The sequence below is a fragment of the Drosophila bipectinata genome, chromosome 3L (genome assembly GCF_030179905.1).
Source record: "Drosophila bipectinata strain 14024-0381.07 chromosome 3L, DbipHiC1v2, whole genome shotgun sequence".
NCBI lineage: Eukaryota > Metazoa > Arthropoda > Insecta > Diptera > Drosophilidae > Drosophila > Drosophila bipectinata.
In genome coordinates this window covers 16,397,787-16,424,909 of record NC_091738.1, presented here as the reverse complement: position 1 = coordinate 16,424,909, position 27,123 = coordinate 16,397,787, and the positions used below count along the sequence as shown (strand labels likewise).

General features: G+C 41.8%; 1 protein-coding gene across 2 annotated transcripts; it reads right to left on the bottom strand.

The window, feature by feature from the left end:
- Positions 1 to 3,415: 3,415 nt before the first annotated feature.
- Positions 3,416 to 18,472, bottom strand: ara (araucan). Of its 2 annotated transcripts, XM_017235562.3 has the most exons (5): positions 17,874 to 18,472; positions 13,019 to 13,594; positions 9,351 to 9,466; positions 5,019 to 5,350; positions 3,416 to 4,939 (listed from the first exon to the last, which is right to left on the bottom strand). In XM_017235562.3, the coding sequence occupies exons 1-5, from the start codon at positions 17,922 to 17,924 to the stop codon at positions 3,792 to 3,794; spliced, it is 2,223 nt and encodes a 740-aa protein (XP_017091051.2). In that variant the 5' UTR covers positions 17,925 to 18,472; the 3' UTR covers positions 3,416 to 3,791. The 2 variants fall into 2 exon arrangements, with proteins under 2 accessions (XP_017091051.2, XP_017091052.2); XM_017235563.3 differs by lacking the exon at positions 17,874 to 18,472 and having other exon boundaries at positions 9,351 to 9,464; positions 13,019 to 13,228.
- Positions 18,473 to 27,123: the final 8,651 nt, after the last annotated feature.

Here is a 27,123-nt window from a genome sequence, read left to right as displayed (position 1 = left end):
TAAATATACATTTGTATACTCGAGTGTCGGGAATAATCAGTTGCCCTCACCGAGGTGGCCATTGGTCCCACATGTTGTGGGCGCTTTTAGTTTTTTGTGTGTATTTTGTTTCCCTGTTTGGATTTCTTTGCTTGTAGTTTAATTCTCCATTTCTTTAAATTTGTGGGACAAGAGACCAACATAGGTATGGTCATGATTGATTGCCCACAATAGATGTCCATTAAATATGACTCTAAGCCGAGGCGTGTGGCTCGGAATAGATGATGATGAAATGTCTCTGGCTGGCTGTAATCAATTATTGAGACAATCCATTGACAAAATTTAAATATATTTAAAGTTTTTTTTTATAGTATTTCCAAATAAAAACTCTAAAGATTAATTTAATTTACTCCCTTTAAACTTCCTTTAAAACACCCTGTACTCCATGGTCTTGGCCAGAGCCGAATGTCTTCTGGGGCTCTACTCATTGAGCCAAGTCTATAACTCACACACAATCGCACTCCATCTCGAGAACGGCATTAGGGAAATTAGCATACAGCCATCAAGTATACGCCCTCGTGTGCAAATGCCTTCCAATGGCAACGGGCACAGGCAGGAGCAACAGCAGCCGGAATAGACAGGACTACACACTCATGTCACGATGCAATTTCAGGATATTAATTGTTATAGTTGCGAGATGTGTCTGCTTGAATTGTTCCTGAGGCTTTTGTGCGTTGCAACGTATTTCTAATCTTGTTGAAAACAAACGTAGCGCCCAGCCTGCCACTGTCAGTGGCAGAAACTGGAGAGGCCTGCAGCCTGCCGCCTGGAGTCCCGGATCCTGGCATTTCGGCTGCACTGACACAAGGATTTCCGTACATGACAAGCGGCAGCTATAATTTATAGAAGCTGCGTAAGTAAGCTGCGTGGTTAAGGATGCGCTGCACTGCTCCAAGACGAAGCAAAGGATTGAGTCCTGGGGGTCGCAGTTTCGGGGTTGGAAGCCTTCAGAATGTTTGCCTTGGAGCCCCTCACCCACACACATCCTCTATGCTAGTGTCTGCTAGGATGCTGGGGTGCTATGTATTTGTTCTCGTCTTGTTTCACTAAATGACACTTTGCATTCTTGTAGCATCTTGGCACTCTCCGGCTTGGCCCACCACCGAAAAATATCCCCATTCCCTCTCAGGAAGGGGACTCTGGAAGGAGCTGTCTTTCCCAGCAGAATGTTCAAGGCATCTCAAGGAATTTGCCATCCCTTCATTATTCCTGGGGCAAATTTGTGTTCTTTGGTATTTTATAATTGAGTGTGAATATTTGCGATTAATATGAAAATTTGTGAAAATTTAATAAAATATCCTGAACAGCAGTTTCCGGGTCAATAGAGTTGAGTGCAACTAATTGCTTGAGGAGCTTTTAACTTGGCTTAAAGATGGGAGAAAGCGTCTTAAGATTAGCATTTTGGTTTATGTTTTCCATTGTTTATGCTTCAGGAGCACGAACATTGGATACTGATACTGAGACTTATTAGCAATGAAAATAAATAAACTTTAAGTACAAGTATTACTTCTACATGGAAAGTCTGTAATATTTCAAATTAATTTTTATTAATACTTGTCAAGGCTAGGCATTAGTGTAAGAGATGGCCATGGATGGGGATGACCACTCAAATCCCCGGAAAGAGATCTCTCATCTGGGATTTGGGCACAAAGAAGGCACAGCACAGCACACAAATACGACTAATCACAAATACGAGTCGTACCTACTACTGCGACTGTCAATAATAAATTACCATGATTTTCACATGGTGTTGAAGGATTGCCCACACACAAGGCATACTTGGAAACGACCACGACGAGCCGAGATCGAGGCTGGAAAGCGAATGCGACAAGTTTCCAAATGGGTAACAATTTTCAAAGTGATTAATTCGCCTGCTGGCTGCCATCGAGCATTTCGGCCATAGGATTGATTTATGGCCGCAAGACGTTAAGTGGATGCAAGATAAGTTAACTGTCGTATATCCTCGCCGCTGGTGACCAAAACCCCGACCAAGATCCAATCCATACTGTTCCGAAACAATACCGGGAATGTCGAGTGGCTGTGACAGCATCTCAGCCACCGTACCGATCCGGAGATCCCATGGTTTATGGCCCATAAACGAGATCGCTTCACAAGCAAAAGGATCTCTCATCTCTGGCTTTCAGATACGATTAATTTAACCGGCTTACTGATTGGTAATGGGAAATTTTATGCCCGGTACCACGGCGGTCATTTAGCATTGTAAAACAACCCATAAAGCGAAACTGAACTATGGGAACGGAACTAATGTCCCGCTGATGGCACAATCTAGACCCACTGAATAACCGTTCAAGAAATTAGCTTAGCTGCATTTGTGAGCGCCACTCGCCACATGTGGCACTTGCTAGTACCAGCTACAGCCCATCCACGTGGGCCATTCTCTACATATGTAAAGTGTGTCAAACAAAACCAAATTAATCACCTGTACTTACAAATACGAGAACGGCGGCAGTCGCAGCATCGCAACTTACGTTTAGTTTACCTTCCTCGACCGCCGCCGACTGTCGTCTGTCGTCGTCTATCGACTGTCGACTGTCAATTTCAATTGAATTGGCAATTTGTTGCATAATCGAGCCACTGCTAAATGTTAATTTATCAAGCGGCGATAGTCGTTACAAATTGTTTTCCCCATAAACGCCAACTTCCCTTGTACACCGAACAGGCCCAAAGATGCCAAGTTTGTTTCGGTTTCCATGTCGCGCATATTTGACAATTTGCGCGACAATTCTGCACAACATACCGATGGACAAATGTATCTGCAAACTTGTTTGCCAAAAACTGGGCTTCTTTATGGTAAAAGCCTTGAAATTTAAAACCATTTTGGATGATTTATTTTCTTTTAAAGTTTGGGTTATACCATTATTTCCACCAATCATAATAATCATCAAAGTCTAGGTACTTCTCAGAACCTCCACTCTTCAAAAGCCTCTCCTAATAAAATCCTTTTATAAAATATGTCAGAAAAAGTAACCTAATTACCCTCAACCCATTTTTGTAACTCGCATGTCATGTTTTCCCCTCGAGCCATATTTTTGAAAAAGAAATATTAATTTATTGCATTTTGAATCGATTAATGGCACTGGTTTTAATGTTATAATTTTTTATTCAAAAGCCCATTGTACTTGTCGCAGAAAAAAAGGTAATTAGCGGAAAGATCCAATTGAAAAAATGGGAAAAGCAAATAAATTAAAAATCAATAATCATTCGAGGGTTTGAGAAGGTAATTAACAAACGAAAATAGTTTTTTTATTTTTTGGCAAAAGTCAGTTTACTATGTAAGCTGTCATAGGTGTCATTGGACATTTTATATTACCCTGAAAAAAAAGAACTCTTCCCTTTTTAATAAAAACACGCACTATTTCATGATTATAAAGAATTTTATTAAACGAATTTTAAAATTATTTAGATTATGTGTTCATAGAGACAAAGTGTTTAGTGTAAAGTCTGTTAGACAATGAAAAACGTATCACAGTTTACAATCTTATTGCGCTAGTTTAGTATTTAAACCTAAGCTTAAATTGCATTTTGAAGAGAAACATTTGATCTGGTACTCTAAATACGACGATGCATAACTCGAATGAAACTTGAAGTTATCTCTATTAATAAGATTTTTGATGCGGTATACGATTAATATTACACAATCCATCATTCGTCATCGAACATGCTTGCACAATCCCACTGGGCCCTTAATTATGATTTCAATATATAACTTGATTTTATTTTTGTTAGGCAGCTTAGTTGGCAAACTTCCTAAAGAGCGGCTTGAACATGGCCTCCTGGTGCGGATGGGGCGAGGAGGAGCTACTGCTGCTGCTGTTCCCGCTGCTGAAGTCGTCCCGGGGCGAGTACTCCCCCAGTCTGGCCGAGAAGTAGCCGAAGGCATTAGTGCTACTGCTGCGACAGGTAGCGGTCATAGGGGCTTGAGAAGCGATGGTAGGCAGGAGACTCAAAGCTCCGCTCAGGACCTTCATATTCGGCGGAGTTTGGGGTGGAGTATCGGGTTGGGCTTCGGGAAACCCCATCGCCCGCTGACTCGGATGTGCCTGCCGCTGCAGCTGATGGAGCTGGTATCGTTCCGAACTTGCCGTAGTATGGATGGTAGGTGTACCGCTCCCGATCCCGCTCCCGTTCACGTTCCCGTTCGCGTTCCCTCTGCTGGTGGCCACCTGCTGCTCCTGCCGCGGCATACTGCTGCTGTAGGGAGTACAGTTGTTGCTGGTGGTGCTGCTGTTGCTGCTGCTGTTGCTGTTGCTCGTAGTATGCAGCTGCTGGGTCGTAGCCCCTAGAAAACCCCCGTATGCCGTGGTGTGCGGCCTCAGGTAGGGATGACCCGCCGCGGCTCCATTGAAGAGATGGTGGTGGTGCTGCGGCTGACCCACCTGCTGCTGCTGCGGCTGCTGTGGTCCCATTCCCTGGGCCAGCTCTGGTTGCATCTGAACCGGAGGGTATTGTTGGTGCTGCTGCAGCGGCATCCCGCCTGGATGACCCCCCTGGTGACCCATGTAGGCCGGCGGCGGGGTCTTGCAGCCAACTGTGTCGGCCAGACTCCAGATCTTGGGCTTGGTAGCTGGAATCGGCACGCCACAGTCCCGGCCTAGGTGGTTTTTTGGATCCCCTTGCTCACTTGTCCCGTGCACCTTGGCCTCGCCACCGCCCCCGTGGAACGGCGTCGGCATTATCCCCTGCTGCCCGGGCTGGTAGTGAGCGGGATGCTGTTGATGATACGGGTGGTAGCCACCGGCAGAGCCACTACCACCACCGCCATGGTAGCCGCCTCCGCCACCCCCTCCCGAGGGGTAACCGAAGCCTGCTCGCAGAATATTGGCCTGGCCCAAGCACTTCTGGTCCTCATCGATGGCATCCTCCTCCTCTTTGGTCTCATCTGAGGAAACAATTAAGAACAGAAAACAGCCGGCTGTAAAACCAAAGAAGAAAGCGAATATCCTTCCCAAATCCCTCACCTTTGGCCAAGCTGCCGCTCTGGTTGCCCTTGCTCGACTCCATGTCCTCCTTGTCCTTCTCGTCGTCGGACACCAAGGCGTCGTCATCGTCGTCGGTGCGATTCTTGGGCTCCCAGGTCATCTTGTTCTCCTTCTTCAGGCGACGCCGGGCATTGGCGAACCAGGTGGATACCTGGGTGAGCGTCATCTTGGTAATAATGGCCAGCATGATCTTCTCCCCCTTGGTGGGATACGGGTTCTTCTTGTGCTCGTTCAGCCAGGCTTTCAGGGTGGCCGTGGACTCCCTTGTGGCGTTTTTACGACGAGCTGCGAGATCATAACTGGCTCCATAGCTATAAATATAGAAATAAAGAGTATATTAGACAAGACCCTTTAAAAAGCTTAAACAGCAGTATTTTAATTTGTTACACTACTCTGAAACTAATTGCATAGTCTTTCGACAGGCAGCACGAACATAAAACATGGAAATTCATTAAAAATGCGGAAAACTCAAATTGATGTTTTCCTACTATCCTACATACACCACCACGGCCCCCAGAGTCCCTGGCCCAGAACCTTTGTATCATAGTCCTGGGTTGCTGTAGTACAACGTCAAAATATTGTAAAACATAGTTGTGAAACAGGGCACGGCCACAAAAAGAGCGTCTCCGGCAATAACGAGGACGACAAGTGGGTGCAACCGGGTGATCCACTTCCAGTACGAAACTCCAGCAGTGCACTTATCGCATTTTTTAACCCACCAGAGGCTGTGGCTGTTACCCCAACCACCTAACCAACCACCCACCTCTTTCGAGTCCTTTTCGCAATAATGGTCTATGGCCTCATCGTGGGGGGAAAGTCCTGAATCCAGAGTTGAATCCTCTGCCCTGAGCACTTCCTAGCTAAATTAAGTCCCAACCCATGCGTACTCCGGTGGACATCCGGCTCATCCGCTTTTCACTTTCGAGTCCCAAACCATATTTCGTCCTCCCTTCGACTGGGTTGTTTTATTTTTTCGGTTTCTTTTCTTTTTTGTATTTTTGGTTGCTTTTCATGGGGATTTTTATGGTGCCACAATCAACAGTTTGTGCGGTGAATTTTACAACAAGATAAAGGACGATTGCCCGTGGAATGTAAATTCAGGGTCCTTTCTCCTTGTCGAACCACTTTATTGGTCTTTATTTTCGATGCTGGATATTTCATGATTATGTCTACTGTCTTATAGAATGATTTTTAATTATATTAGCTTATAGAATTAAGCAAAAATATTCCTATCCATTCTATAACTTAAGTTAATCTTTAATATGTAGTTTTGTTATATCGAGAATATATGTAAGCCTCCATAGACTATTAATGTCTGTATAGCAGACTTTATCCCCTTTTGTAACTAAAAATATATAGCAACAAGAATCAGATTTGTCCAATGACCGTGACTGGAGGTTGTGAAGCCCGTAATTTAAGCCACGTAACCCGAACATCGGACGAACGAACGACTATATAATTATCGCGTCGGTAGCTGGACGGATTCGACCGTTTCGACGGATCCGAGTGATACGCTTTGTGGGCTTTTTGTGCTGTTATGTTTTACAAGCTAACAAACATCAATTTGTCCGTAATTGGCACGCATCCTATTTTCGTACTCGGCATTCGCCATATAATTGCAGTGCCCGCGACTACAACCTGGTATATACATGTGTCTGCGTTCTTTCGGCATAACTCGTAAACAAAAACAAAAAAAAAATTATTTGGCTTTTAGTAGTGCTAGTGGGCCTAGATGACTATATGTATAATACATATATGTATAGTGCTTGCTAGCGGGCCATAATCTTGTTAACAAATCACATTCTTGTTCACACAAATACACGACCGATGGCTAAAACGACGGATACGGCTATGTGGCCACATCCACTCGTGGTATGTGGTCGGCTATTCAGCCGCTTATTAGTTTTAGACCGGCTTACATACATTTACATTTTTAGCTTTTATATGAACACATGCAATTCGGTTTGGGAGCCACCAATTACGGCGGCCATTATCTCCGAGTTGCGATTTACAGCGGCGAGCACACATTTCAAACAAATAATGCCACCAAATGACATTGGCTCCCGTGAGCAGACACGGGCATGCCTGTCAGTCGGTAATTACGATGGCTGTCATTGCCACCCCCAGTCCCCCAAAGCCTAGTCTGCCAGACAGACGCTACAGACGGACAGTCACTCAGTCAGTCAGTTGGATTTTCCACCTCTTGGATGGCCCTCCTCCAACTCCCGTAGAGTTTTCCCACTTCCCCCGGCTCAATTTGCGACGATGAACAAAACAAAGCGCAATCGTTTCGCTCTTAAATGTTTGTCAACTTGTTAATATATATACAATTGCACGGAGAAAAAATTATAGTTTTAAAAATAATTAACAAAAATACATCAAAAACTAATAGTATTACTTGTAAATTCATTTTTTCGGCCTGATAAGGCTAATCTTGCCAGTCAGAATATAAAATTATTTGCTTTAAAAAGTTTCTATAAAAATTATACAAAATATATTGTATTTTAATTTAGTTATAAAAAAATTAGGTCCTTTTTCTACTAAAAACTAAGCTTTTTAGATATAAATAAGAAAGTATAATATATGTACATACAAGATATGTGTATTTTATGATTGATTTTCTATTAAATTAGGTTTTACCTAGAAAATAAACTTAGTTATTAGTTATTACGTAGAAAATAATAAAATTTTATACCTCAGGCCCACAATAATTCCCTTCCTTTTTTTAAATGTTAAATCAAATAATATTCCCAAAAAGTTTGTTTTTTAAGAAAATAAAGTTACAAGTTTAATATGAAATAACATACATATTTAAAAAAAATCAATTTTTTTAATTTTTTGTTATGAAACTATACCACTATATGGTTTGTAAAAAATGTATTATTTAGGTACAATATGGACGAATACTGCAATATGGCTTGGATGAAATATTTGGGCAATACTGGAATGCCGGAAATTTTTATTTTTGGACGATCAAGATCATCAAATTTTAAAAACATACAGTTTATCAAAAAATAGAATTTTAGAATGTTAATATTAATTTTAATGACAATGTTTATTGTTGGTTTTTTGTCTAAATGTACACTTACAGTGACACATACATACATACATACGCACACGCACACACACTGATATATTGGCAAGTATGTGCGTATGTATGGTCGCTCAATATGGCGGCCAACATGGCGTTCATTTGCGGCTCACACCTCCCTCCCTCCTGGCCCCTCTCACCACCCCGTCAACCCCCTTTCTGCCCACTCCTCACATGCATCGCTTACAACTCACTCACTCATTCATTCACTTGGCTGCAGTGCCAGTCCCTCAGTACCTCAGACCCCCAATCCTACCATGCCGCCAGCCAGCTCGATTTCATGGGCTTTCCGCACGCAAGCCGGGTCCAAAAACCCAAACCATAAGGAACCGTCCAACGGGAAGCCGCAGCCGTTGCATGCCACTCAGCCGGCTTGCCACTCTGCCACTTTGCGGCGCTCTTCCCCCTGATTCTGTTTCTGATTCGGATTCGGAATCGAACTGGTGGGGACTCGGCCTGCCTCCTGCCCCATCCGATGTGGAACTCTCTCTCTATGTGCTTACGCACTTATGTATGCACCCACGTGTGTACATACTTTTAATGTTAATGTATGTACACCTACACGGCTCAAAAAATATGCATATAATACAATATTTATTTGATGTGTGATGATTAAAAAGCTTATTCTGGTATATCACGCACATGGGCACAGAGAAAAATGTACTAAAGCTATATTCTTTTTACTTTTTTATTAAATTAAATATCCCTAAATGAAATTTGTTATTTTACAGTGTATTTTTATATAAAAAACCTTTTGAATGGTATGTGCTGTGCGCTGTGGCGTGCAATTAACTGCTATTATTTTGCAGCAATCATAAATAAATAATTTCGCGCTCTCATACAGTTTCGAACAATTCAAATTTTATTATCGCCTGTCCCTCCTGAGAGCCCACTCTGGAGCTCCTCCCCCAGGCAATGTGGAAAATCGGTGGAAAAGCTCCAGAACCAAGGCAGGAGGAGAAGGAGGAAAACGCAGCCGCCGCAAGCAATTAAATTCAAATCAATTTCAAGTACTCGCAAATATTTTGTAATTAATTATGGGCGCGCGATTGCATTTGATACGCAGGCTCATGTATTTAAATTGGCCTAAAAGGCTTTCTATTTATTTCCCATCAGCCACCGGGCCAGGTCAGGGCAATTAATTATTATTCGAGGGTCTACTTTTTACCAGCTTTATCCTTTAATAATTAATTGAATTAAATGAGAGAAAATATTCTTACCCATAGGCCGACATGGGATCGTAGGAATAGTAGCCCGTGGTGGGCTGGAGTCCTGCAGATGTCCAGGCACCCATCTCCGGGCCCGCGCCAGTGTCCTTCAGCCCGTACGGATTGCTCTGAAACGATTAAGAATTCAGCGTTGAATGAGAATTAAGTTATTAAGTTTGTTGGCCAAAATCAAACAAAAGCGAACAAAGCATTTTCCCACAGTTTCCAGAGTTGACAATTTTGTTAACATGGAATTTATAATTTGGCAGCATATTTCGCAGTGAAACAAGCCAAATGCCAAAGATGGCCATATTTTACCGACAGATACACCGATCGATACAAAAAATACATAATTTAAGTCAACAACTTTCCGAAAATCGACAAAAATTATCTAAGCCAGAGCGCCGATTATTGTTATTATACTCGGTATTGAGTATGAAAGCTGGCTTTTCGGGCTGACACTTTGAATTTTAATTTCAATTTGGCGGTTCGAGATTCAGATTCGGTTGGAGATTCGATTGGAGTGGTAGTAGTTGTGGCTCTGCCTGGCTGTGGCATGCTGCGATTTATGCCCTCGGAAAATGACAGGCGGATTTATGAGCGACAACTATTGGCCAGATCGCCGAATGCGGCGAATGGTGCGGCGGCCCAATCTGGTTGGCCCTGTCGAATCCGGGCTTTTGTGGTCTTTGTGATTTATGAAACGGTATTAACATTTTTAATTGCTTAACATCATGTATGCCGTTGTTTATTAATTTTTCACCCCGCCCCTCGAGTCGAGTGGCTTCTCGGTAAACAGTCTACCGCCGCTGCTGTCGAGTGACAAATATATTTATCAAAATGTCGTTTAAACAGGTATTCGGGATCCCGATCTACAGAAGTGGCATATATAGTATAAGCCCTAGCACTGATTTATTTACCAATCGGAATGACGTGCCAATGCCCAGGCCAAAATGTCAGGTGTGAATGAGATTCTGATTCTGATTCCGAGAGGAGGCTCCCTCCCATATTTCGTATTCCGTATCCCGCGTATTAACACCTCCTCACAACGAAATTGAGCAACGACATCTTATCGAGCGTTCTGAGATATTTTCTTAATTAAAAGTATGCGCTTTGTGAGGCAAGCCACCCGATAAAGAAGACAGTCGGTCAGGTGCCCCGCCAGAAACGACTAAAAAAACAACAAAAAAACGAAGCAAAAAGCCAGAAAAAAAGTGGCTGCCAAGAGGAATGAATTTCCTGTTGTTGTAAATAACAATTTAACATGACACTTTGGTGGCTGCCGCGACCGTCTCCGCCCCATTTGTTTTTCCTCCCGGGGGGCTACCCTCCTCGAGGAGGGTTTTTCTTTTGAAGTAGAACCGGGCAGTGCCGCCCAAGTTGATTAGACTGTGTCTTTGTTCATATTAATTAGATCATTCAAACTAATGTACTTATTACAGGCATCGTAAACATTGGGGAAATATTGTTGACAAAGTCGGACAAGTGTTTTCAGATTTCTCTAAATTATAAACAATTTATGAAATGTGTTAAAAGGAAGGGAGTTATCAGAGGAAGGGTCTCTTAATTCTCTTAAGATTTCTGAATAGAAGTTAAACTCTTCGAAATCGATTTAAAATCAATTAATTTATTCTCTGGGTTAATGAAAACCTTTATCCTATGTCCTTTGAAAACACTTGTCTGCCCTTTTTTGTGGACCACTTCCAGTTGATTCATTTTGGCCTATTCATCTCCAACAGTAAGTTATTTGCCAAGGCTAAATACTGTCCACATTGTTGTTATACATATTGTTGCCAATTTGATATGTGCGCTGTGTTTGCCTTTCAATCGGGCCAAAAGCAAAAGCCAACGCCAAAGCCAAAGCCAAAGCCAGGCCAAAGGCAATGGCAGCGTGTGTTTTGCTTCAGTCATGCTGTGCTCGTGTACATTTCAGCGGCCACTTAGAGACTTTGCAGATACACCAGGCTCAGATACACAGATACACGGCTACATAGATACAGATACATATTGAGACTCGGCCATAAGCTTGATTAGCCCACACATACACGGCAGCAGCAGAAGAGAGTGGAGTGTAATTGAGGCCATGGGGCAATATGTTTTGTTTCCAATGATTTTGCCTTTCTTTATGCAAAGTATCAAATATCGCAATGGAAGTCGGCTGCCGGCAGTCGAGTGTCGACCGTCGAGGGCAGGGAATCCATCGGAGTAAGAGGTCTTATGAATTAGGTAGATGGATAGACAGAGAAAGAGTCTACGGGACCCAAAGGGGTCCCCAATAAGAGGGGGTACTATGGGGACTAAGGGAAACTAAAGCCCCGATACGGAGCCAAATGAGGTTTGACTGAGCTTCAGTCAGCCATAATGATAATTCGATTTAGTCGACTGCATTGACAAGCAATCGATGTTGTTTTTGTTTTTGTTGTTGGTGTTGTTCTCTTTATTGTTGTTGTTGTTGTTGCAAAGTTGTCGTTTCGTTGTCGTTGTCGATGTGTCTCCCTCCTAAGCTGCGGACAAAAGCCACTGACTACACAATTAAAGTCATACGTTGAGATAATCCATTTAGCCCTCTTGGCCCATGGCTCATGGATAACTTTTTGGCCCTAACACTGGACGAAATTTTGACCTTTTTAAAGAAATATAACTCTTTAAATATTTTTGTTTAATAAGGTGTCTTTCAAGCTCTTATAAATAAGTGCATTTCTGCGAACGTAAATGAATATCAAGTGTTCAAGAAATTTAAATTCCTCTTACGAATTCTCCGCCGATACGTAAATTTTTGATACCTAATACATCGATATATAAAAAACGTAATCGAAAAGCAATCTTAGTAGGCTTTGCAGTGTGACCAACAAAAAAATGTATAAAATGTAATAAAGCCTTTATAGAAGCTCTAACTTTGGACACTATATAAGGGTCTTGTAGGTCTTTCATTCAATCAGAACGTTTTGAACTCCAAACCCGAGCGGAGCTAAATATTTATTTAAAACTTTTTATTCCTTTGAATTTTTTATTAATTTTTATATTTTTGTTTTATTATATGAAGAATAGCAATCGTTCAGTCAAAACACACAGGTTGCGAGATTCCGTTGGGTTTTTCCTTGGCCTTTATTTTTTTGTTAGAGTTTCCTTGGGTTTCCTTTTATGTTCTCTGATATTTACTTTATTTTTTATCAGTCATCCAATATACCAGTCCTGGAAAATACTATTTAATTTATTTTTGCTCTTCTGATACAGTGCAAGCAATTTATGAGCCATCAGTCTCCGGCGGACGAGTTTGCATGAGCATCTTGTGCTTCATATTGACATTTTGGTTGCTGATCTGATTTTTATTTATTTTTATTTTATTTTATTGGTTACTTATTTTAATTATAATAATTCAATTAAAGAACATAAGCTATCCTTCTTTTGCACCTTTTTTTTTTTTTTATTAAATAAAAAAATTTTTTTTATCTAAAATTTATTTTTATCAGTTCGTGTCTTCCGTGCCACCATACCATTGAACTATTATTTTGTTTTTTTTTGTATAATGGCTTATTTATTTTATGTTTGAATTTTATTTTTATTATTTCTATAATTTTTTGTTTTGTTTTGAATATTCTTTTTTATGCTTACAACTCTTCGAACTTTAATATAAACTAATTGTTTAAAAGTATTTTTCCTTGATTGGGTATGACACTTACCAGTGGCGAATAGAAGGCGGAACTGTCCACTCCAATGCTCTGGTAGGGATTCTGGTCGGTGGAGGGGTAGGGCGTACCATAGACCCCTACACTGGCAGCCGGCAGGCGCGAGTAGCTGGAGAGGGCGAGGCGGGCGGAGTCATACTGGCAGGAGCAGACAGTCTGCCCGGACACAGGGTCGGTCATAATGGGTCGCCCGTTCTCGCAGCAGGAGCCGCCGCCGGCCGAGGGTGTTGTGCCCACACCACTGCCGTCCAGGGAGCCACCGGTGGCCAGATCAGCTCCAGGCACGGTCACGGCTCCGGTCGAGGATCCTCCAGCTCCACCCGCCACCACCCCCGCGGCCACTGCCCCAGTATTTGAGTTCTGGGAAAGCGCATTTGGACTGAGGGCCCCCGAGGAGCCATCGCCTCTGCTGCCGCCGCCGCCTCCTCCTCCTCCAGCGGCCGCTTGGCTGGCGGACTGACAGTCCGCACCACCCGCGGGGCTCATCGCCGGGGCGTTTGTCATCACCAGCGAGCCGTCGTTCACGTTCGCGGAAGTGTCCTCCGTCGGCTGGGCGTTCGGGGGCAGGAGCTGTAAGATCGGAACAAGGAAAGGGTCAGAAAAGGTTTCCTTTTTTCTTTGGATTGCAAATTGAAACACAAATTTCTCTTTGCCGTCTCTTTGCCGTCATTTTATGATTAAATTAAGATGGTAAGAGATCGAAAGAAATGACTTTGGTAGTCCATTTTAATTAGATAGAAAAAATGTTACATGTTACTTGTGTGATTCTTTAATTCTTATTTTTAATAAATACATAATGTAATAAGTAAGAATAACTAAGATATCTTCAATTGTTCATAAATTATACAATAAACTTATATTGAGATAATCAAACCACTTGAATTCTTTTCTCTGTTAGGGTACTTAAAAAATACTTTCAAGCCCTGATCTTAAGTGATATATAAACACGTATTGCCACTGGTTTACATAACTAATGCATGTTAATCAAGGGACCATTTTAAATTTTTATTTCAACAGCAAAGACCGAGGTGCATTTTTCCCTCAACTTCAAACTCCAGAAGGGTCATTTCGAACACCTTATAAGAGATATGAAGACGCGATAAATAGTCCACACTTTGACTTCCAGGAAGCCTGAAGTGGAAAGAGATTTGGAGCGAAAATATATTTCATTTTCAAACAAAAACTGATAGTGTTTATCTGAAAGTAATTTGATGGGAAATGGAGCTCAAATTAAATTGGTAATAGAGGCTTTTGAGTAGTTTTTATCAAAAGCAGGTGATGAGGATCTTCGAAGTATGTTCACTCTTTAACCTTAATTCTATCGCAACAGTAGTAAGAAAAATGAGAAATAAGAAACCCATAATATAATCCAGATTTTATGAAAACTCTGGAGATAAACTAGTTGTCAACTTTAGCAGGAAGATGCGAAAACCTGTCTGAAAGCAGATGCACCTCCACCATCACCATCACCAACTCGACAGGAAACGCACGTACACACACATAATGGCTAATTTTCCACAGCTTCGGACCACAAGTCCGGAGGACGACTACTGGAGGCTTCATAAATATTGATGTCCGGCCATGTTGTTTGCCCAGCCCATATCGGCCTTCTGAAGACACCAAATCCGCCAGGAGAACCACTGGATAATTGCGAATTTAATTCGAAAAATCGACAGAAGGCCCATTACAAGATGCATCGATAACATGTAAGCGAATATGGTGTTAACACACAATCTGTGCCGCCGGCCGAGGAGCACAGAAGCTGTATGGGATTCATAATAATCCTGCGGCGATTAGGTTCCCTTAATCTGGATTGGATTCCGCCGCTCCTGCTCGGCTTGGCTCGGCTCGACTCTGCAATGGCGGCCACATCAATTACCCAGCAAATCGATTTCAAGTGCTTGGAGTTGGAGGGTATCCAACTTGATGGCCTCCATCTTATTTTTGGACGGAGCCTCCTTCCTCAGCTTTGCCTATGGCATGCGCCAGTCACCTGGCAATTAATATGCAAAATGCGCCAAGCCAAGCCCAAGACTGGTTGGCTGGGACATTAAAAATGCCAGAAATCAATGAGGGTGTGGCAGCCAACGCCTATAGGTCGGCTGCCCCAGACTGCGGCTCCGCCAGGGACTACGCCAGAGACCCATCAAAGATGTATATCGGCGGAGATGGAGTCGGGGAACATGCTGGCGAAGGCTTCTGAAAATTACCCCGGGCAATCTGTGAAACGAGCAAACTTTTGCTGGGATGCCTTCAATTTCTTTTCGACCTATAATTAAGTTGAATGCCTGCAACCAGGAACCTGGACAGCTTGGACAGCTTTGGCAGCGAGTAAACTGAGGCACCTCGAATCCTGATGGACAGCCAACAAATTGATCGAAATACCAAAGCCCCCAAAGGTCATATCTTGGCAACAATTTTGAGCCCGGCTTACACGGCTTCTGTGGCGCAAAATTCTGGGCAAAATTAAATGCCCAAACGTCCCGCCAAAAAGGCATAATTATTCCGCGCCATTAACATAATCTGACAATAGAACCTCCAGAAGGAGGAGAAACCCTTTTTGATTCGCCCGAAATCGCTGCACATGCATATTATTTTATAATTATCGGATGCGATCGATTTCAGATTTTCAGACAGTTTCGGGAATGTTTAGAATCTACAATACAGGTGAGTAAACCAGTAGAAGGCCACATAATTAATAAAGGAAAATATTGAGTCATGCTACAAATTTATAAGTAGTAGAGATTCGAGGCCATACTATATAGGGAGACATTCATGGAAAGACGAAAAGGCCAAAACCATTTATCAAAATTTTACAAATGAATGAATGATTCAGGCGTTTTTTTATGTTTTTGTTTTTTTGTGCCGCGTGATTTTAATTAGTAAAAAAAAAAAAGTAAATACATTTCAGATTGGGTATGGGAATGTTGGAGGAGCCTTCTTCAATTCTCCGTTCCCAGACTGGCCTTCTCCGTCTCTCTTTCGCTGGCGAAGAATATGAGAATTATGACAACTGATCTGATAGGCGACACCATATAGGGAGCTCTATGCGCCTGCGCCCAGGAATCTGGCTTCTGAATTATTCATGAGACCAGGACCAGGGACGACTCCGCTTTCCGCTGGAGATGCGAGGAAGCGCCAGTGGAGTCCACTGGGCCATGGTCATGTGAATTGGACACGTTTGCTTTGACTGTTGCTGGTGCTGCTGCAATAGCAGTTGCAGTTGCAATGGCAGTTGCAGTTGCAGACGACGACGACTGGCAGGCGACAGTGGCCAGATAAGATCTGCCGGGCATGTGTGCTTTTGCTTTTGCAGCATCTCACCAATACCAATTCCAGAATCCCAGTACCAGTCCCAGTCTCAGTCTCAGTCCAAGTCAAAGTCCTCAGTCTCCAGTCCCAGTCCGAGAAATTTCTGTGAATCGCAAACGCAGCGATCTAATCGCAACTTGTATCTCAGAGGCTCCTGGATCCCACCAGCCATCCTCCCGCATCCTCCTCCGCCGCCGCATCTCCGCCCCCTCCCCTTTCGGGCAGATGACCAAGTTGATAGCGTAAGACTGCAAGCGCCACTTGGTGAAGAGAAGAGTCTGCAACCTGGACTCCGGCTTGCTCCGCCACTGCACCGGCACGGCACACACAATGTAAAGTAGATCAGTGTGGCCCCCAAAGTCATTGGTCCGACACAATCGATCGTGGCTGTGAGCTGAGGAGGAGACCTCCGCTGGATGGAAAGACTACATATCTGGGATCTCCGATCGGAGAGCCATCGCCGAGATGCAGCTCACGTAGCCACCAAACGCATTCCCAGGGCCTGCCCTCAGCTGTCACTTTACGGTTATGAATTTTATGATTTATGATCGTCGCAATTGAATTTTATTGACTTTTCAACAGTTTCACCTGAGCGTGCTTCCATCGGCACCTCCCATTGCCGTAACCTTCTCCTTTTGATTGCTGGACTTGGACTTTTTGCTTTTCGGATCTTGCTTCTTTACTTTTTACTTTTTTTGCTTTAAGTTTTCTCTTTTTTTCGATTTTACTTAATTGGACTCGTGTGGTCCGAAATGGGAAAAGGCGTCGCGTTTCTCAAGGAATCTCGGTGGATGCCAAGCAATTATAGCCTGGGAAATTCAAGTTTAGCGGGTTAGGCTTAAATATAGTTGCGTTTAAAATAAACTGCAGACCAAACCCATCATTTGATTTCTATTTAGAAGTCTTTTGTTTGTAGGCCTTGCACCTGCCCTAAGATATATGAGTTTATTGACGGGTTGCAAAAAAAATCATGAAGTACTCCTGGACCCTCTGAGAGTTTTTTGTTAACTGAACAATTTATTAAAGCTTTTTTCCTCACCCATTAAATATCATAAATATCAACGTTTTGGTAAAAAGTTGGAAACTTAAAAAGCGCCAAAATCAAAGGCTAAAAAGGGATTGTTTGGACAGGTTTGGGCAGAAGAGATCGAAGTTCAACTGATCATTTTTTGTAAGGCAAGAAAGATTCAGAAAGGTTTAGATTTTATAAAAAGATAATTTTTTTTAAATCAGTTACCTACTATACTTTTTCTTTACTCTAAATATTATTATTAAATTTCGTTAGTTACTTCCAATAATATTTTTCCAAATTTATTTTTTTGAATTTCATGATATAAGTTTTGAGAGGGCTGAGGTAAAATTCTTTAGAAAATAATAGTCTAAGAAAAAGGATCTTTTAACCAGATAAGTACTTACGATAATAACGATTTATAACTATGCTTTATATCGGATTATAATACTCTTTATTATCCTATATATCTTCTCATAAAACTAAATAAAATATGTATATACATTTAAAATATATAAAGAAACCCACCTGAGAGGCCGACGGGAAGCCTCCGTATCCAAATTGCGTATAGGCGGCCATATCCCACAGGATATGTCTCTAGATCCAAAATCACTCTTTCTCTCTCGTGCTTTCTCCCTCTCACACACTCACTCTCTCTCTCGCACACACTCTCGCCTTGGAAGAAGGATATATAGCTCCTACATTAAATGTCAACTGAAGTGCTTATTTGGTAAACAGCTCAGCTTCGATTACGTATGTTCACAGTCACCGGCAACACAGCAAGCAACACAGCAACCGGCCGATAAGCCCGACTCGGCATTAGGCCAAAAACGGGGAAAGTATCTCAAGGATTGCAGGGAGTATCTGTCACCAAGCCAAAAGCGTAAACAAAGGGTCAACTCTTGTGCCTTGTTATGGCTGTTTTTTTTTTCTTCTTGTTTCTTGGCCAACACAAAAACGTAAAAAACGCGGCGGCGGCAACGGCAAGACTCGCGCAAGTTGCAACACTCGCAACACGAAAAAGTATCGACGGCAGATTCGAAAAAGGCGAAACACACGCTCCACAGAAATGTGTGCACCTTATAGTACGTTCGAACACGAACTGGTTGCGAGGTCCAAACGAATGCCGTTGCTGTTGCTCATGTTGCTAGTGTTGCTGTTGTTGCTGCATCGCATTCCGCTGCAGTTGCTGCCAGAATGAGACAAAGATACTTCCCATAAAAGATACTTCGTTGTCGTTGTCGTCTCCGTTTCGGGCCAAGAATGCCGCTCGCCTTGGGTGGACTGGACTGGAAGCGAAAACAGCAACGCCCTCTCCCAGCCAACTGAGGTGGTGGTGGTGGCATCGCTCTCAGAGCAACACACAATTCCCACCGTGAGGGGAAGATACTGTATCTCGCAGTACGCGCTTCCAGTCAGAGCCAGAGAACCGCCAATCAGAACGCTTGGCTGCCTTCGGCCGTATGCGTTTAATGGACAGGTGCGAGGCCGCCAAACAAAAGAAAGCCAAAATGAAATGGAACTACCAGATACGAGATACAATAAGCGCACGAATATAATACCATTCTCGATTTCCACTCAACCCAACGGCTCTGGGGCAACGCCCATTTGTTTTGTTTGGCTAGTCATTTGTTTGTTTACCTTTCGAGAACTCCAACTCGAACTCGACTGACTTCTCGGTTCTGGGATTGTTCTTCTTTTTTGGGTATCTGTGTGTGCAGCGGATAGCTCTTGCAGCCACACGATCACTAAAAATGCCAACAAGGTTGCTGCCAAGGCTCTGGTGGTGTCTGGGCTGGTGGTTCTTCCTTAAGTGGTGACACAAAAGCGTTAATCACCGATCAACGAATTCTTTGCCACTTGGCCGTATTTATCGCCCGCCATTACCATTATCGCTGAATTGCGCGAAAGTTAACTCCCATTATCGATCCTACGTAATTAATCTTGCCGGATCTGGTCAGGGCGGTATTAAATATCAGGCGATACCAGTTGCACTTACCACTAACATGTTTCAAATTTATTTTTAGACAAATATTATTGCTTAGAGTTCTATGAGGGGAAAAATATTATTTTTGGCCTCTTCTTTTCTTTAAATAAATTATTTCTCATTTAACAATAGCCTTACTTTTTGAATATAATCCTAAATATAGAACAGTGTCGAAATCAAAAGTTTAACAATTTGAAAACTTTCCAAGTAGTTCATGCGCCCAGCTGCTGCTGCTGATCATCATATATTTTTGCATATTTTTCATATCAAATAGCTCACAAATTAAAATCTAATTAAATTCTAATTGCAATAGACAGCCAAAAGGAAAAAACTATAACTGCAAGGTATTCTAATGATGCGTGATATTTTTTATGAATATTTTAATTAAACAGAAATGGGCTGCCACATAGATGAACTTGAGGGATGGGATTAAGTTCTTTTAGACTTTTGTTGGCTTTCATTTTATGCTCTTAAGTTTAGAGTCTAAAATTTACTACGCTTTAAAAAGGTTTCATGCTTTGTGGGTGAAAAAGCCAGAACGATTACCAATTGACACATAAAAGTGCTCCCTTTGCCGTTGGCTGTGAAAAGTTTTTGGGAAAAAAGTTTCTCTATTAATGCCCACTAACATATTTGGACTTCCGCTTTATGATCTCCTTTTTTTACGATTCTGGCAGCAGGACGCAGGAGTCCCTGGGAAATGCACTAATGCGCAGCATGCCCAGGACACGCATTCCGGATCCCGGAAATGGTCCTCGCCGAGAGTCCACTGTGTATGCCACACGATGAGGTAAACCTCAAATGTTTTTTGCGGGTGTCGCGAACGCGCTCTCGTGTGTTGGCAAGCTTGTTTATTGTATTTTTTCCTGTCGTTTTTGTTTTGGTTTATTTTTATGATAATGTCATAAAAGCAAATTAACCTATAAAACCGAAAAAGTGCGACTTACACGATGGAATTGCGCCATAAGGTCTGGGCGTGTCCTCACCTCTCACAGCACAAGATATATGCACGGAAGTGGGCTGGGGGAAACAAAAAAGAAGAACGATCCACGTGGTGGTGGTACAATGGCTGTGGAATGAGATGCCGTGCCATGGGATGGACGACTGGGAAAGTGTGGTGTGGGTCGGAAGTAGGATGAGGTGGTGGCACCACCCACCGCGGCTGAGCATCGGCGGGGAAATGAGAGCAACGTGTTAGCTCAAAAGCAACAAATGACCAAAGCTGTTGCCCCTGCCAAGCGCAAACGTGAATTAATTCCAAGGGAAGCCAAGTCATGGCGAGGCCAAAGGCGAAACCCAGCAGCAGCACAACCCAAAAACACTTGCCAAAAAATATTTATAACAAATTTATACAAAAAAAAATTTAACCATGTCTATAAACCATGTCCCTATTGAAGTCTATGGATTTCCAAATGAAAAGCTTAAAGAATCCTAAAATTAAATATATTTAAAAAAATATTAAAATACAATAACCTTTCCCCAGAAGCTATACCTTCTCTAGAACCTATACTTGATTTATTTCCCACTGATTTATACACTAATTTTTGAAGAGTGCATCAACCGAGTCCGGGGCAAGTGCCCCTCCGGGTGTTAAGTACAATATTTGCTGTGTTGCGCGTTTTACGAGTGGCGCTTTTGCAATCGCTGGGCATCAGCATCAGCATCAGCATCAGGAGCAGCATCAGCATCAGCCGGACTAGAGGCTGTGGGGGGCGTGGCAGTAGCTATTGCTATACCCATATAGCTATAGATGTGGCTGTGGCGGGCCAAATGCAATCAATCAATGGGTCAGCATGATGGTACACGCCAGACGACGAGTGGCAACCACATGGGGCGTTTCCATTTGCGGCCGCCAACATTGACCACCCTCTGAGCCCTGAGAGCCCTGAGAGCCCCGATAAGCCCGAGAACCGAGACTCAAGCCCGGAATTGGGATAGGAATTGATATTGGTAGTGGAATTTTTGGAATTGGCATTGCCACAGCCACACCAATGGTGTCAAGAAGAAGTGCACTTCGCTTACAAATCGCTCGCCGGCACTTAAAACCTATTTTGACAATTGAGCTGTCGGACCGTCAGGATGACAGCGCGCACTTTTCACGCCACTCGATATAGTATATATATCGTGGATACAACTCGAATGGTGGTGGTTGGCGAGATCCCTTTTTTTCCATTCCGCACCACTCTCCCTCCTCGAGCGTTTTATGCCGTTTTAATTGCAACATCTGTCACTGCGGTTTATGCATATATCAATTTCAAAATAGCCAGAAAATGGCAATGATTCCAGAAGAACCCCCGGCCCAGCCCAGACCAGACCCAGACCAGAGAACCCATGGAAAATGAAATATATTTTTATTTTTATTATTCGCCGGCAAAACTGTCACAACACTCGCCGCTGACGCCTGTCGAGCTGTTTTCTGGGAGGAGGGGTTGCACAGGACCGGGTTTCGGAGATCCGGGACAGAATGAAGGGTCAGGATATGCTACGCATAGCCCAGCCATGGAACCTTTCCCTTTTTTTCCGATGCCACGCAGTTTTTGTTTCTGCTTTTATTGTTGTCATTTTCAGCGGGCTCGACTTTAATGGTTGTCACAAAACATTAAAAATTGTCACATGAATATATCGGAACTCGTACCACACTCGTAATTGAGTTCTACTCATTATTCGGTACTTGCCTTATAGATCTTTTATTTTAGATTTAAGATTTGCAATCTAAATAAAAATTATCTATTATCTATCTATATGTAAATAAAAATCTAAAAATTATAATGTATATTGTTAATATTGAGCTTATTTTTGACTTATTCCTGAAATTTTTGCTCTAATCATAGAGTTTTAAAAGTGGTAAGGTAAAACATTATGATCCATGCGTTCATGAGCCATTATGAGTACTAGCCAAGTTAAATAAATTTTTCTATCAAAAAAGATGAATACTGCGAATAAGGTTTTTTAGATTTTTTTTTTAATAAACCAAAATTTAATGCTTTCTATAAACTATTTAGCGAATTTGTTTACTAATTCCCAACCGATTCAAAAACAGAATACCAATATCGAATCAGAACTCCGTTCTTTTTCAATCTGTATCAAGAGACTTGAAAAATCAAACGAAAAAAACTTGAATCAATTTTTGATCAAAACCATGATTAACCCCTTAAAAAATTTGAAAAAAATGGTCAACATTTTCGTTGCTAGGTTTTGATGGAAAATGATTGTTCTCTGAACTCCAAAATCGGGACGGTATATCATTTATGGATCGGCCAAATATTGACTGAGTAGTAAGCATTTTTTCATTGAAAAAATTAAAATCTTTGAATGCCACTTTAAAATTTTATTTTTGTGTCAAAATTTAACTTTTTAACACATTTTTTAAGCGAATATCCTATTGCAACCGATTGCAACCGATCGAAAAACAGAATACCATTAAGGAATCAGAGCCCTTTCCCCCCTCGAACTGCGTTAAAAGATTGGAAAAATCAAACAATCAAAATTTGTTCAAATTTTTGGCCAAAATTATGATGAAACCCCTTAAAAATTGCCAAAAATGGATCCGAACTTTTGTTTCCAGCTTTTGATGAAAAATGAAACTACTCGGAGTTCTAGGCGACTTACCTAATAGGTAAGTCCTTACCTATACGCATTTTCCCATCGAAAAATTGAAAAACCTTTGATTGATGCTTTGTGTTGTGTGATTTTATGTGTGAATATCTTATTTAATTTTCTGCCGATTTAAAAACGGAATTAATGTTAAGGAATTCAATCACATGCGCTAATTTTAATTATCTTCGATCGGGAAGGTATCCCTTACGTTATTCCGACTCAAAGTTCCGAAGACATGATCACGAAAACTATTCTCAAAATAGAGATTATTTTTCATTTTTATTTATCATTTTTACGTGTCATCATACGTGTTTAAAATTTAAACTTTAAATCTCTTTTATAAGATACCTCTATTATTGTTACCGATTTTTCGTAAAACCCATAAGCCTCTTCGATTTAATAGGCCAGTTAATTCTTATTAAGGGCTTAAATTTAATAAACTCTTCACCCCTAAAAACAATGGCAAATAATTGAAATCAAAGCATTTAAATACCGTTTCAGGCTACTGGAAATAAGTGTAATTGAAAATCTCTAAGCATTCAGCAAACACACTCGACGACGGGCAAGGACAAAGGGACCAGGACGCAGGATGAAGGACCGGGGCGGCAATCGAACTGCACACTGTAAATGAGTTTGTCAATCAAAATGCAAATGTCACCGGGAAAGTGACATAATCCCACTTGGGAGTCGGGGCTTAGCCAAGGGAGCAAATCGGACGAAATCCTGAAATCCCGGTGCGAGTTAAAGCATTTGACCGCAGTTCCCAGCACCACCATGGCCGAACCACCAAACCACTCAGAATCTTTAGCATATGAGCAAATTCCCGAGCCCGTCGCTCTTCGCCGGAAATATACCAACATATGACGATCTGGGCAGGAAGGATATGGATGAAGGGAGGAGGATGAAGTTGAGGAGGAAACAAGGACATCAGAGTGGGGGTGTTAAATTGCAGTAATCGGCTCTCGGGCTCGGCGACAACGTTTATGTTTTATGTGCTCATTTATAATGCGCAATGCTCATTTGGTAATGGTTCAATAATGACTGTCAGAGTACTTAAAAGGCTGCCCAGGATTCGCCAGAAAGACAGCCGGATTGAGCCCGCACTTGTGGAAACGCGGACATCTGCTATGGGTTTCAGGCTTATGTCAGCCACAAGTCGCCACACTCTCTCTGTCTCTGCCATTTATTTGACTTCTCCGACAAGCCGACATTTCCCGGTCACAATAAATCTCCGATCCGATCCCGATGAGCAATCCGCACTGACAGCCGCCCAGTTCGAAAGTCTCGTGTAATTTTAGGCGCCACTCTCCAGGGGTCAGGAGGAAACCGAGGGAATCAGGAGAAATAAATAAAATCGCAGGTTAGGAAATGAGGGGAATCTTGGCTGAGCCGAAACACAAAAACAGACTCAATCCGGCCACGACTTCGATGTGACTGGGCCAGATAGACAGGAGGCATTAGTTTGGCACACTTGGCGGAATTTGAAGGAAACTTAATCGAATAGAAAATGATTATTAACTAACTTACCCCTTATATAAATTAAAGACATGTCTCTTTATTGTTTCAGGCTAAGTTCAAAATTTTCCTTCTTCATCTAAAACCCCTGAAAATGTCTTTCCAATCATTTTTCAAGTGGAGCTGCCAGTTGGCAAAAGAAAAAGTCATAAAAGCGAGTGAGCCCAATGCCATTCTCATGCCCATTCCGAGTCCCATTCCCCCGGCCATTTCCCCATTTCCCATTCCCCAATTGCCAATTATGCTATAGCAGCAGCATCAGTAGGAGCAGGAGCAGCATCCATCCTAGTCCGAACCATTCCAGCCCCCATCCCAGACTCATCCCATGACAAGACAAACGTTCCAAGTCGCAACTATCGACGATCGTTCGCCGTCGATCGCTGTCTGCAACAGTCGACACTGACGCCAACCGGTGTACAACAAGTGGGCCCATGGTCGGACCAGGGGGGGAGGCGACTGGCATCCAAGCTACAAGATGGCTGCTGCCAATCCTCGCCCGCACCAATGCCAACTCCGGCCCGAGGTGGAGAGATCTCTCAAAAAAGTGGCTGTCTCGGGATGGCTGTTGCAGCATCGCCGGGTGTCGTGCTGAAGAATTGTGGCATTGCAGAGCCCCAACTTGTGGCTCAGCCTCTGGCCAAGTAACAGGCTTTGGTGCTCGCACTTCATACGGCATATAATTTAATTTGCGACGCTTATCAGGCGCCACTTTGCAACGCAATCGGTGACAATTGCATAATCCGGCTGCAAATGCCAAACATAGCTCTGATCGCACAAACGAGCAATTTCTCGCTTACTCTGCGACTGGAATGTTTCCCATTTCCCAGGGGAAATAGTCGTTGCTTCAAGTTAATTCAGATATCTCAGATAATTCCGATAAATTAGAAAAGGTAATTAAATGGGATAAAATAAATATTCAATACTAAAAAAAAATCAGAAACAAAAGAAACTAAGAATGATAATCGATAAGAAATTAAAAATCATTCAAATCAAATAGTTAGTTACATTGATTAATAGTCAAATAGTAGGAAAAAGACAAGAAGCCTAAGATAGAACCTTAGGCTAAATCAGAAAATAAAAATCGGTTTAATCAAAAAGTAAGTTTTGTTAAAAAGTTATATAATAGCAAAAAATAAGAAACGAAAATTGAAACGATGTCGACGAGGCGCAGGGACAAGAAGCTAAGTCTTTATAAATAAATGAAATAATAAAATAAGGAAGATTTGATTAAATGGACGAGAAACAAAAATTACATTGATTAATAGTTAAATAGTAGAAGAAAGCCAATAAGCCAAAACGAGGTAGAACCTTAGGCTAAATTAATTATTTAAATAATTGAAAGAAAAACAAGAAATCCGAAAGATTTGATTTCGGGAGTAAAAATCACGAATTATAATTAATCAGAAAATTAAAATCGGTTAAATCATAAAGTAAGTTTTGTTAAAAAAGTTAGATAATAGCAAAAAATAAAACAGAAACGATGTTGCGATGGAGGAGAAATTGAAACAATGAACCATGAATAAAATTCTCTTTAATCAAGCCTTAATCATAAATCATTTATGAGGTAAATAATGTATTAAAAATATAAAATAAAAAACAGTTCAACAAAAAACAGTTCAACAAAAAAATTAATAAAAAAAGTTATTTTAATAGCTGTGTTCTTTCCTACACAGCTTCTGTGGAACTGATTTGGGAAAATACTTACTGTTGCTGGCCTTTAAAATTCCGAAAAATATTTTTGTTTCACAGCCTACTTCATAAGTGAACTTTTAACTTTCAACTGGCAATTAAATCAGGCATTTTATAAGATAAAAGGTCCTTTTTATATAAAAATGTAAGGACGCATCTGTGGCACCATTGAAGAATTCCCCTTTGGGGGGAATGGGCTTGCAGACTACAACACATCTTGACATTTGCATCTTGAAATGCAAGTGAAAGATACAATCCCAATCTGTGTATCCAGATGCGCCATTGTCACTGTCATCGAGCATTGTGAGCAGTGGCTGCTGTGGCTTCCTCTCGGATGCCAGATAGAATCTCTCCGTGCGGATGATAAATGACGTCGATTCAACAAATTGCCACACACACATAACAGATAGACTCATTCGATGCCATTTGGCCAATTGGGAAGGAAATCCACTCACACCCTGCCCTGGCCCAGATACTCCTTTTAAGCTGCCACACTTGCTGCCAAAGTGAGCTCTCCGCCAAAGAAGTGGGTTGCCTCCCTCCGGCCCGCCTTCTGCCTCCTTTCTCCTGCATTTCCATGTGGCAGTGTCTCAGGAATTAATTCGGGCCTGTTTTAAATATTACTTTTGCATAATGAAGCTTCAGGAACAGAAAACGGATGGTAGTTCTAGAGAATCTTATGCAAATCATTTTCCAATTTTCCTTGAAAGTTAACATGCTATTGGATTACAAGTCTTTGATTTAAATTTTCTCACAAGGAAAACTTTAAATTTACCACAAGCATGTAACAAAAACTAAATAAGATTTAACCTTTTCTTTAAATAATTAATATATTTCAAATAAAGAAAGACTGTTGAAGGTTCAAAGTGTTTGACTTTATCACCTTTTATTTTCGCAATAATTAGAACAAATTTAAAAAAAATAGATACAGACTTAAAGTATATATTATTATATTAAAATAATATTGTATTAATATAATATAAAACTATT